The sequence below is a fragment of the Lactuca sativa genome, chromosome 5, assembly GCF_002870075.4.
Source record: "Lactuca sativa cultivar Salinas chromosome 5, Lsat_Salinas_v11, whole genome shotgun sequence".
NCBI lineage: Eukaryota > Viridiplantae > Streptophyta > Magnoliopsida > Asterales > Asteraceae > Lactuca > Lactuca sativa.
The window spans coordinates 297349971-297363092 of record NC_056627.2 but is presented as its reverse complement, the minus strand read 5'-3'; the positions used below and the strand labels follow the sequence as shown (position 1 = coordinate 297363092).

General features: G+C 38.6%; 2 protein-coding genes across 2 annotated transcripts; one reads left to right on the top strand and one right to left on the bottom strand.

Annotated features, from left to right (window-relative positions):
- Window positions 1-5309: 5309 nt before the first annotated feature.
- LOC111892533 (subtilisin-like protease SBT1.8) lies at window positions 5310-8205 on the top strand. The gene is made up of 2 exons (XM_052771789.1): window positions 5310-7077; window positions 7408-8205. The coding sequence occupies exons 1-2, from the start codon at window positions 5457-5459 to the stop codon at window positions 8064-8066; spliced, it is 2280 nt and encodes a 759-aa protein (XP_052627749.1). The 5' UTR covers window positions 5310-5456; the 3' UTR covers window positions 8067-8205.
- Window positions 8206-8207: 2 nt separating this feature from the next.
- Window positions 8208-11490, bottom strand: LOC111892534 (guanine nucleotide-binding protein subunit gamma 3). Its single transcript, XM_023888585.3, has 5 exons — window positions 10908-11490; window positions 9644-9696; window positions 9521-9565; window positions 9383-9427; window positions 8208-8655 (listed from the first exon to the last, which is right to left on the bottom strand). The coding sequence occupies exons 1-5, from the start codon at window positions 11052-11054 to the stop codon at window positions 8229-8231; spliced, it is 717 nt and encodes a 238-aa protein (XP_023744353.1). The 5' UTR covers window positions 11055-11490; the 3' UTR covers window positions 8208-8228.
- Window positions 11491-13122: the final 1632 nt, after the last annotated feature.

Here is a 13122-nt window from a genome sequence, read left to right as displayed (position 1 = left end):
GATTTGCTGCGCACGCCAGCCCGTGCTCCCTTCTCCCTCGTGCAACCATCTCGACCTTGCAGGCCCCTGACACCCACTACGACAGTGTCCGACTGTCCATCTTGCCGAACTAGACCGGAAGATCGCTTCCTCTTCCTAAGCTGACTATCCGAGCCAATCTCCCGTTCATTGGTCATGGTGACCATTTCACCCATTGCCTGGACAGCTGAGGTCCGCCTTTCAATCCCATCGACCACTCTATCGGTGATACGCCCAATGGTGTTTGGTAACTCTTCCTGGAGAGCCCGCGAAACCTCTGCAGCAATCCAATCCTGCAGGGAAGCCTCTTGGGGGTAAGGTGGACCACTCACTCCCGACCCTGGATGACAAGTGCTAAAAATGGGACTCCCCTCCCTGATGGATCCCTGGGATCCATGAGAATCGGGCTCTAGATGAGCCCCAAACTGTCCTGAAACTGCCCCGGCCCCTAAGGCCTTAAGTCGGCTGTCCATAAGCTCCATGATGGCCTCTCTAACTGAACCAAAAATCACTGGAGTCTGATCAATGATGCTGCGCACAATCTCTGCGGAAATGAAATCCCTCATCTTATCATCAAGCTGCCCGGCTCCAAGACCCGAGCCAGACCCCTCCTCGACGCCTGAACTGCTAACTGGTAGCTCGCGCAATGTCACCATGCTGAAAATATAACAAAATCCTGATCAATTTACACACTACTGCTGAGGGATTTCTCACTCACTACACCATTCCCTGGTTTCGTCTTGGCCCCTCTTGAATCGAGTACGGATCCTCTGCTTTCAGTAGTATGGGCCCCTACTACCTTCCACATCTATCCATACTTTCCTCAAGAGTTACCTCAACTCCACCCAGTCCCCTTTACTCTTCTACTGATCTCTGCTACTCTCATCCTAGGCTTGCCCTAGGGAACCTCTAACTCTACCCACACAGTCCTCAGCTGCTGAAGGCCCCCTAGTAATTCCAATTAGTCACCACCTAAATACCATCACATATAATGAGGCTCGGATAATCCTTCGAGTAAAAGTCTCGTCCCTACAACGGTTGGACTCAGACGAGAGCTGCGCAGTAGGGCCAAATCCAGCACTCTGAGATTATCCAACCCTGATCACATGTGATGTGACGTATTCACCTAATGGCTAACTCCCATCACTCAGAGTCCCACAAAGCACAAAGCAAGCAGCATTCGGATAAAGGAAACATACTCAGGCAAAACAATTCTCATAACAAGAAACTGCATTAGCATACAATGCTAAGCTCATGCTATCAGACATAACCTACACAGGCTATCCTACTGCTGTCTACTCAATACTAGCATGCAATTCTCATAAAGCTGAACACATAAAGCAGGCACATAAGGCATCATCCTAGATCCTTAGTCCTATTCTAGCATGCTGTTCTACTGAAGCTGGAACTGAAACTGAAACTGAAACTGATACTGAAACTGATACTGATAATCATAATATAACTTGTATGGGTAAATTGGGAGTACTTACTTGAGCTCGGCTGATTGCATGCACCACACCCTATTCTCTTTTCAAAACTCTTTTTGCTTTTTCTAAAACTCTTTTCTTTACATTTTTCTAAAATTGTTTTCTTTTCTCAAAATTCTTTTGTAGCTACGATTTTTCTTTTGAAAACTATATACCACTTCCTTAGTTTGAGTTTAGACACACTCGGGAGTGCGCCCGAATCCCTCAAACCAAGGCTCTGATACCAACTTGTAACGACCCAAAAATCACGACTAAAAATTTCTTTTAAAACATTACTAAAAATGGATTTATAAACAACGTATCATAAGTCAAACATAACTTTTGAGTATTAATTTCAAAACATAATAGCATTATCAGAGTCAAACATTCCCAGGCTAACTGACTATGGTGTGTGCTCTGCAATCTTCCCGAGCTCCTCTTTTGAAAACCGAGTACCTGAAACCAAAACTGAAAACCGTAAGCACGAAGCTTAGTGAGCTCCCCCAATCTACCACATATCGCACAAAAACATATAAAGCACATATTGGGCCTTGCCCACTGCATCGGACCGAAGTCCGGACTAACGGGGCCTTGCCCCCTACATCGAACCGAAGTCCGAAGCTGACATCGGACCGAAGTCCGAAGCTAACTGACTAAGGCCTTGCCCCCTCCATCGGACCGAAGTCCGAAGCTGACTATCTGGGACCTTGTCCCCTCTATCGGACCAAAGTCCGAAGCTGACATCGGACCGAAGTCCGAAGCTAACTGACTGGGGCCTTGCCCCCTCCATCGGACCGAAGTCCGAAGCTGACTGTCTGGGACCTTGTCCCCTCCATCGGACCGAAGTCCGAAGCTAACTGAACACAACATATCATAACATATCAACTGACATAAACTCACATATACTGCATACTACATCGGGCCGTAGCCCGGAACACATAACACATAAATCCTATTTGAGCCACGAAGGCATCAAACATACTAACTACTGTATCAGATCAACATCCGAAACTACTGCTAGCTAAACGGGCCGGCATTGTGGCCTTAGACCCATTCCTACTGGAAGGAAACTCACCTGAACTGCTGAGCCCTGCTGATAAACCTCTGGCTGCTACTCGAAAATCCCCTGAACCGCTGCTCCTCCAGCTCTAGTCTGACAGTCAACTAAGTCAACTCTGGTCAAAGTCAACCTTCCAGGTCAACCCTACTCGCCGAGTCTTCCTAAAGACTCGCCGAGTTCATAAGCTCAGGGTCTTTCTTATTCGCGACCCGACTCGCCGAGTCAGTCTATGACTCGCCGAGTCCAACTAGCTCCAAGTCCTGTCTTGTCCAACTCACTGAGTCACCACCCGACTCACTGATTCGAGTCTCAACTCGAAGGGTTTGAGGCTTCACGATCTGACTCGCCGAGTCCACTAATAGACTCGCCGAGTCCAAGGCAATCTTCAACCAACTCGTCGAGTTGTTCATCCAACTCGCCGAGTCCATGCCCAACTTCAACCGACTCGACGAGCTGTTCATCCTATTCGTCGAGTTCCTCCTCATCTTCAAGCTACTCGCCGAGTCCACTCGTAGGACTCGCCGAGTCTATCCAGTCTTCAATCCATGCAGTGGCTTTTCGAGCCAAACAGAACTTCCAACTCATAAATCCATACTTCTAGGGTCTATTCCCCACGTAAAGTGGCAAACTTTACGTGTAGATTGAGAGATCTATGCTCAAAACACACTAAACTAGGGTTTATGGCAAACATGCTTCTTCAACATACCAAGGGCTGATACTTTAGGGGATTCAAAACCAAAACCAACATGGATCTGAGGTAGCAACCTCAGATCTGAACCTCCAACTCGAATTGGTTACAAATCATACCAATAATGACCAAAACTCACACATAAGAATAGATCTAGATGCAAAGGGAGTCCAATCAACAGCTTATTACCTCCAATTGATCTGAAATGTCTTCTCAATCTCGGATCTACAGTCCCTTCTTGCACTTCCAAGGCTTTTCTTCCTTCTCCAAGCTTATAGTGCTCTCTTCAATGCAAGATCTAGCTCAAGAACGGATATGACGGCTAGGGTTGATGTTCTGGGGGTAAAGAGGCACTAAAGGAACCCTAGGAAAGAGAATGAGACGCTTAAATAGGCTCCAAGTCCCGGATTTAGGGTTTTCCTCGTTCAGACCCAACTCGTCGAGTCTCCTTGGTCGACTCGCCGAGTCGGTCGCTAACACCTCGACCCGGATCCCGCTCGGACTCGCCGAGTCCCTTGTTGGACTCGCCGAGTCTCTCCTTAAAATTGAGGTCTTCTTTCTTTTCTTGACTTTCCAAACTTTGGGGTGTTACAACATTTCACCAAGTTAATGTCAATTTGTTAGATTAGTTTTGCAAAATATGTGAGCATTTGATTATAAACTTGAAAATGGTTATCTGAAAGGGTAAATGGCACAAAACACTATTTTTACACAGAAATTCGATTTTGACACCGTGTTATTTTTTGTGTCAATTTTGACACTGTGTTTTCCAATTCGTTACAATTCTGACCGGTTAACCAGGTTACATGCTGACGTGGCATGATGACGTGTCAGTTTTTGATGATGTGGCATACTGACATGATATGCTGACGTGTCAAAATTGATTTTTTTTTTCCACAAAAACACTAAGTTTTCACTTTTTTTCGAATTTGACACTAAGTTTAATTTTTTATTTCAATTTTGACACTATGTTTTTTTTGTTCCAATCGAACATTATTTATCAAATTTTGTTCAATTTTGTCTATTTTCCATTTGAAACCGTATAAATATATTTTTTCTTACATTTTAAACCGTATAAACATATTTTTTTCGTTTAAAAACCACATTTTTATTTAAATACAAGGTGTTTTTTTTTCTTACATTCAAAGCATTAGTTATATCATGAGAATCAAACTAACCATAAGCTTCTAATAAGATGTAAAAATTTGATGGGTTGCAAACTTGATATCCAAATTTTGATCAACTACACGCCTATAAACCTTCAAACACATTTTAAAGTTGCATATTAATATAAAATACAATTTTTATATAGCTAATACATATTTATACATAAAAATATGGTTTGAGTGTAAAAAAAATGTATTTATACAAAACTATGGTTTTTAAATGAAAAAAAACATATTTATACGGTTTAAATGTATTAAAAAAATATTTATACGGTTTCAAATAGAAAATTGTCAACATTGAACAAAATTGGAAAAAATGATGTTCGATTTGGAACAAAAAAACATAGTGTCAAAGTTGAAAGAAAAAATTAAACGTAGTGTCAAAATCGAAAAAAAAATGAAAATTTAGTGTTTTTTGTGAGAAAAAAATTCAATTTTGACACGTCAGCATATCATGTCAGCATGCCACATCATCAAAACTGACACGTCATCATGCCACGTCAGCATGCAACCTGGTTAACCGGTCAAATGGTCAGAATTATAACAAATTGGAAAACACATTGTCAAAATTGACACAAAAAAAAACACAGCGTCAAAATCGAATTTCTGTGTAAAAAGAATGTTTTTTGTGTCCTATCTGAAAATATTCTCAATCTCATTTTGTTAATTTTGTGACTAGCTCAAAGAAATGAAGCACAATTCATAAGAATAATAGGAGGTCAGAAGATAAATAAGATTAATTAATAAAAAAATAACAACCGATTTTGTCGTAACATTTAAATTGGTAATGAAAAATTGAAACATATCACATAAACAAACTTTAAATTCAAAACCTTGTAATGTAATACTATAAAACAAATTTATTAAAGCGAAATTAGGCGATGGCAATCGAGTAATAAGGTAACACGGCACGCCTCAATTTGCAACAATACTCGCTTATAAGCAGACACCACTCCTTCATCCCTTCCATTCGTCCCTCTCTGACAGTGGGCAGCTGTGCAGAGACAAAATTCCTTCCATCTTCTTCATACCATTTTTAATTTAACTCTGAAATTGCCATGGCGTCTCTGCTGTGGCTATGCTTCTTAGTAGCTATTCTTCACCCATCATGTTTCACCATTACAACCGCCAAACAAACCTACATAGTTCAAATGAACAATCATCAAAAACCCACATCCTATGTCACTCACCACGATTGGTACGCCGATAGTCTGCAATCTCTCGCTTCCACTAACCCCGATGCCATTCTATATTCCTACACTAACGCCTACCACGGTTTCTCCGCCTCCTTAGATCCAGACCAGGTGGAGGCCCTCCGACAATCGGAGTCTGTACTTGGGGTTTATGAGGACACAGTTTACCAACTCCACACCACTCGAACTCCTGAGTTCTTAGGGATCGAAAATGAATTGGGGTTGTGGTCTGGCCATACGCCGCAGCAACTCAATGCAGCGAGCCACGATGTCATCATCGGCGTACTTGATACAGGAGTTTGGCCGGAGTCGAAGAGCTTTGACGATGCCGCTATGCCCGCTGTGCCTGCTCGATGGAAGGGTGAGTGTGAAGAAGGAGAAGATTTCAAACCAACCGTCTGCAATAAGAAACTGATTGGTGCCCGGAAGTTTTCTAAAGGTTTCCGGTTGGCAGCCGGTGCTATCTCGAAGGAGAAGGAGTCGCCACGAGACCAAGACGGACACGGGACACACACTTCTACGACAGCGGCGGGGGCTCAAGTGGGAAACGCCAGTTTGTTCGGGTTCGCTAGTGGGACGGCGCGTGGCATGTCTGTCCACGCGCGAGTCGCGACGTACAAAGTTTGTTGGAAAACCGGTTGTTTTGGTTCAGATATCCTCGCCGGTATGGATCGGGCAATTTCCGATGGTGTTGATGTGTTGTCCATGTCCCTCGGCGGAGGTTCTGCGCCTTATTTTCGCGATACAATTGCTATCGGAGCATTCAAAGCCATGGAAATGGGTGTTTTCGTGTCGTGTTCAGCCGGAAACAGCGGACCCGCTAAGGCGTCACTTGCCAACGTCGCTCCATGGATAATGACCGTCGGTGCCGGAACTCTCGACCGAGATTTCCCGGCTTACGTCGTATTAGGAAACGGCAAACGCGTCACCGGCGTTTCTCTTTACAGTGGGAAAGGCATGGGCGATAAACCGATTGAATTGGTTTACTTCAACGACAAAGGAACCGGAAGTTCGAGTAATTTATGTATGCCCGGTTCACTTCAACCGGATGCCGTACGTGGTAAAGTAGTTTTTTGCGACAGGGGTGTCAATCCACGTGTTGAGAAAGGTCAGGTGGTGAAAGAAGCCGGTGGTATCGGAATGATACTAGGAAACACGGCGGAGAGTGGGGAAGAATTGGTTGCCGACAGCCACATGTTACCGGCGGTTGCCGTGGGTAGAAAAATCGGAGACGAAATCCGTGAATACTTGAAAACAGAGAAGAATCCCAAAGCGTTGCTTAGCTTCGGAGGAACGGTTTTGGGTGTTAAACCGTCGCCGGTGGTGGCAGCATTCAGTTCCAGAGGTCCGAACATGGTGACTCCGCAGATATTGAAGCCGGACGTTATTGGACCCGGAGTCAACATCTTGGCTGGGTGGTCAGAGGGAATCGGGCCCACCGGGTTGGAAATGGATACCCGGAAAACCCAGTTCAACATCATGTCAGGTATAATCCAATTCCCAACGGTTATAATTTTTAAAAAAAAATCAGTCCAAAGATTTATTCCGACTCCATTAAATACAAAATCAAATCCATCATACCACCATAATTTACTAATACCATGATTATCATCAGTATCCATAATCATAAAATTTGACGCAAACAATTAAAAAAATAAGCGCGTTATGCACATGACGAAGATTCTTCTTCAATTAATTTCACTTTGAGTAGATTTGAAGTGCTTACATTAATGGAAACAGATCGAGATAAAGTGATACACATTAAACAATTACCAAAAAAAAAAAAAAAGTAAAAATCCGTTTGAATTCCTTTTAGGTACATCCATGTCGTGCCCACATATCAGTGGCTTAGCAGCACTCATAAAAGCAGCACATCCGGGGTGGAGCCCTAGTGCGATCAAATCAGCGCTCATGACCACCGCCTACATCGTCGACAACACCAAATCACCGCTGCGTGACGCCGCCGGAGGTCAATTCTCCACCCCATTCGCCCATGGAGCAGGTCACGTCGAACCACACAAAGCAATTTCTCCCGGACTTGTGTACGACATCTCAACGGAAGAATACATCGCCTTCGTTTGTTCATTAGGTTACGACATTAAACAGGTTCAAGCTGTCGTCAATCGCGCTAATGTCACCTGCGCCAGAAAATTAGGCGACCCAGGACGATTAAACTACCCTTCTTTCTCTGTTCTTTTTGGGAAATCAAGAGTCGTGAGATACACCCGGCAGCTAACAAACGTTGGCCTTGCCGGATCTGCTTATGATGTAGTTGCAGAAGCGCCGGAGGGAGTTCAGGTCACCGTGAAACCAAAAAGGCTTGTTTTCAAGAAAGAAGGAGATAAGATGAGGTACACGGTTACATTTGTCTCCCGGAAAAGCAACTCCGATGACCTTTTTGGGTCGATAACTTGGAAGAACGCCGAGAATCAAGTTAGAAGCCCGGTTGCTTTTGGTTGGGCCCGAGTTGTATAATATCTATCAATATGGGCTTCTTTCTGTATGACTGTTTCTAATGTTTCTCAAAAGCTAATGTAATAGAAGAAGTAGGTGCTTGTTTGTTTGATTTATGCTTCAAAAAATGAATCGATAAAAAAAGAAATATTAATTGTCATATTCTGTAATGTTTTTATTTCATTAACAACAATGATAACAAGAGTAACAACATTTTATGCTACAACAAGAAGCACAAGGGGAACTACATTTTGGAAGTTTAGGACACGAGCATTTTGGAAGTTTAGGACATGAACATTTGCATTTGCATTTGGTGGGGAAGCAACAACACGAGAAGAAAGAAGAACATTTGCAGCAGCAACTGAAATCCGGGCAGGATGGTTGAAGTTTCGGGCAGCAAGTTGAATCGCACTTCGGGCAGCAACAGAAACATGATTTTAAACATGGCGGGAAGCAGGAACACGGGTTGCAAGAACAATTGCACTTTGGTAATGAACAGGAACAACAGTCGGGTAAAGAACATGAACAACAACAGCGTGGCATTTGAAGAGAACAGTCGTTGCAACAGCAGCAACAGCATAGCCATGACATGTTAAAACAGGAACTTCCACTACAAGCAACACAAATATATAAATTTATTGTTAGTAAATTAAAATAAGATATGTTTAATCCAAAATTTTCTTTCCAAAAAAGCTTGATCGGGAAACAGATGAGATACTGTCTATATCATGTCTTTTGAGACAGATCTAATCTAATCTCGAAGTCTGGATAAGATTAGCCTTTGAGATTAGACACTATCATGTCTTTCGAGATATAGTCTAATCTTTAGACTTAATGAGATTAGACTAGATCTAGTCTAATCTCAAAGTCTATATCATGTTCATAGACATATCTAGTCTAATCTCAAAGTCTATATCATGTTCATAGACATATTTAGTCTAATCTCAAAGTCTCGATAAATTAGCCTTTGAGATTAGACACTATTATTCATGTCTTTCGAGATCTATAGTCTAATCTTAGAGATTTAAGATCAGACTAGATGTAGACACTATCATGTGTTCTGAGAAGAAAAATGTAATCTAATCTTAAAGCCTATGAGATGTAGACACTATAATTTCTTTTGAGACGGATCTAATCTAATCTCAAAGTCTTGATGAGATTATCCTATGAGATTAGACACTATTATGTCTACTGAGACAGATATAGTCTAATATCAGAGGCTCAATGAGATTAGACTAAATGTATCGAGTCGGATATATGCTAAATGTGGCTATGATACATACTAGGAAATCAAGAAAAGATAGTTGAAAGGTATATATATAAAAACAATATCATACCATAGCCACTTCCAGAAGCCACAAGACTTACGGGTCTTCTTCCCCCTGATTTTGGTCAAAAGAAAAATAAATGAAGATGGTGGTTGATTACTTATAAAGGAAAGAAAGAAGATAAGGTTGATCATTGATGTGTCTTACGTTGTGATCAATGGCTCTGGATTTGCAATCACATAATCAGCAACCCTGTTAATCAAAGTTGGTTAGATGGTGAAAATTTAAAAAGATTGATGAAAGAAGTTATTGGTTGATCCGATTGCTTACTCTTTAATGCAAAAAGATGCAGGCTGTAGTGTTTCAGTCGATTTCAACTCTTCCTACCAAAGTACACAAATGAAAAAGAGAGAACTTCATGCCTTAAGTAGACATATTCACTTTAAGCCAAATTAATTTAGATACATTGTAGCAAATGATAAAAAAAAAACACACACTTTTGAGAAGAAAATAATGCTTTTCTAAACATGCAACACGTCCTATATTTGAGGGAATGTTAACAAATTTACCTAAATTAGTGAAATGTCGTAACCCAGATTTACCATGAATGAATAAAATTCTTTGATATCAAACGATTTATGTAAAAAGTAGAAAAGTCTTGAAATTTGAGGGAAAGAGGCCCAAACAAAGGATGTTATAGACTCAACGAGTATCCACAATACGAGCTTTTTCAAAAACATTTGGGGTCTCCAATAAACAAACTTTTGAAAAAGCTTGGTTTTTATTCCAAGCTCTCTAAGGGAGCTTTCTCAAATAATTAAGGGTCCCATAAGCAATAAAGAAGATAATTGATATAAAATTGAATAAAATGATTAGAACAAGATAACGGGTCCCATAAATAACCTCATGAAAAAAAAAATCTCCTATTGTGGAGATGGTGTTGATGTGTCAAATAAACTCAACCAAAAAGCTCTTAGGTAAACTTTTACGGATATTGTGTATTGTATATACAAAGTACAAATGGATATATAAACGATGTCTATTTGTATAAATTATGTATGAACAATAATAATTGATTCTAGTTTAGAAGGAACGATCTATAAATTATGTATGAACAAAATTTGTTTCCTTTTTATACCGAATGAACAATGAGACAATGTCACACACATTTGAATCAAGATTGTGTCAAAACTGTGGATGCTTGATGTTATTGTATAGTGGGACCATTATGCTTATCTTTTCTTTTTCAACTACACACATCATAAAGCCACTTAATGTGGGGTTTCAAACCCTACAAACACAAATAGATCAAGCATACCCAAGAAGAATGAAGCACAAAGTATAACCATTTCGATTTGGTCAAAGACCGAAGCTTTTCGAAACATTAATCTTGGGTTTAGTTTAGTTTAAGTTAATTAGACACTGTTTAATAGAATGATATATATTTATGCAACCTACTGTTTCAAGTTTTATAATTTTTTAAGTTTAAATCCACTTTAGAAAGCACCCAATTTTAGCAATGAAAGTGAAAGTAAGTGTGCAGAAAGACACATAATTCAAGAAAGACAGAAAAATCAGGAAAGCGAAAGCAAACCTGAAGGAAACCTATTTCTCTTTCCAACATCACAACCTTCGCCAACTCTCTCCGTTTCCCGTACAACTCCGGCGGCGACTTGGGTCTGGGGAGCGGCGGCGTCGGAGATCCTAATCCTAATCCACCTCCTTCCGGCGAAGAACCCATTGGAATGAAAGAGTAATAGTAGAGAGAGAAAGAGTGGGTTAATTGGGTGAAGTGTGTGTGTGAGAGAGAGAGAGAGAGGGTGTAGTAGGTATGAACGTATAAAGGAAAATTATTACTGTGGTTTCTGTTGGTGACAGAGTGGGGATAATTGGTGCAGAGATGAGACTCAGTACAATAATGTCTATCTACATTTAATACTACTACTACTACTATATGTATTTTACTTGTTTTGATTAATCAAAAGGAAACTGTGTGAAGAAAAAAACACCCCCAAATCAAGAACAAGAAGAAGAAAGAAGAAAGAAGAAAGAAGAAAGTGAAGGTGATGAAAATGGAGAGAGTGGTGGGGAAGAAGGTGGAGTGGTGAAGGTGAAGGTGAAGGCTGTCACTGCCGCACGTGACTGCCTTGTAGGATACTTACAGATGATTCAGAGACTGCTGTAACTACTACTACTGTAATCCTACTACGTACATCTCTGTTTTCTATTTATTTCTTTACTTATATTAGTAGTGATTCTCTTTAATTAAAAAGTACATTATAAATTTATAATTATGTTTTTTCTATATATTTTATTTGTTATATATTTTTTAAAGCCATTTCCCTTATGTATGTTTTGGCTTCCACGGGTGTTTTGGGTTGGATTTTGACGGTAAAAATTGGTTTTTGGTAAAAATGTTTGTCAAATAAAATGGAGTTTTATTTAAAAAAGAATATTTTGATTAACTTTTATGTAAGGTGGCTAAAAAGTAAAAATATTTGATTATATCAAAGTTGTTACGTTTGGGATCTTTTCGCATGATTGTTTTTTACATTGACAAAATCATGATGGTAAAAATAGATCTAGAAGTTGTAATTTGTATCAAAGATCTACTATAAACCAAATTCTCAAAAAGATTTGAAGATGACAAATGATATATAAAATCTAGGCATCTAGCTATCTAATTGAAGATGGCAAATGATATGTCAATATCATTTTATAAGATAAAGTAAAAAATTAGTTTAAAATTTTATTTAAAATAAAAAGAGTCTTTGTGGAAATGTTAAAATTAAATACCAGTTAGACTATTATTATTATTTTTTTTAATATAAATCAATTTAAAATATTTTCTTACATTAATGCATCAAGAAAAGCACAAAAGATAAATACCATTCAGGATAATTAACGATTTTATATACCGTCTTAAGATTATTCTGAGATTTTATAACTTTACACCGAACTTACTCTAAATCGATATTGTTAAGATCAAGATTGTTTATGAATTTTAGAATTATAAGATCATACAATTGGTTTATATATTTTGGCTAATTTTTTTACATATAAAAGTTCATAAGTTAAATTAAAATTAATATAAGTTATTGTTTATTGTATTTTAGGAACACAAATGACTAATTGACTAATGTCCTATAAATTTAGTCCTAACCCATTATTGCTATTGTATGTTTTCATCAAATAATAACATTAATTTTAATTGAACAAGTAATAATAATTTTTTTCATCAAATAATAACATTAATTTTAATTGAACAAGTAATAATAAGTAAAGTGTTTAGTCAAAAGAACTTTAAATTTATAGTATTAAAATTGTGTTTTGAATTATAGATGAATATAAAAGAACCTTAGAAAATAATTAAATAGTAGTTTTTTTTAACTAATTACTTAAATATATTATTAATTTTAATTAATAAGAATATATACGCCATATTTATATTTATGTATTCACATATTTATTGTTAGAAAAGGTTATAAAATAGAAAATAAGTAGATAAATGTGCAACTTCTTATCACTAATATGAATATAATGTTCATTATATTCATTTGCCATCTTCAATTAGAAAATGAAAATGAATATAATATTCATGAAATTTTAAGGATTGAAAATGAAAATGAAAATTAATTTTGATTTGTTTTTGGTTATTGAGTTCTAATTTTGACTTTTGTTTATTTTAAATTTTATTCGAATCATCTGATTTGCTCAAATTTTCAAAATTTAGGGTTTGAGGGGAAAAAAGATTCAAACGAGAAGACAATGACAAAATTTGTTATTTTTTTTATAAATCTAATGGATAT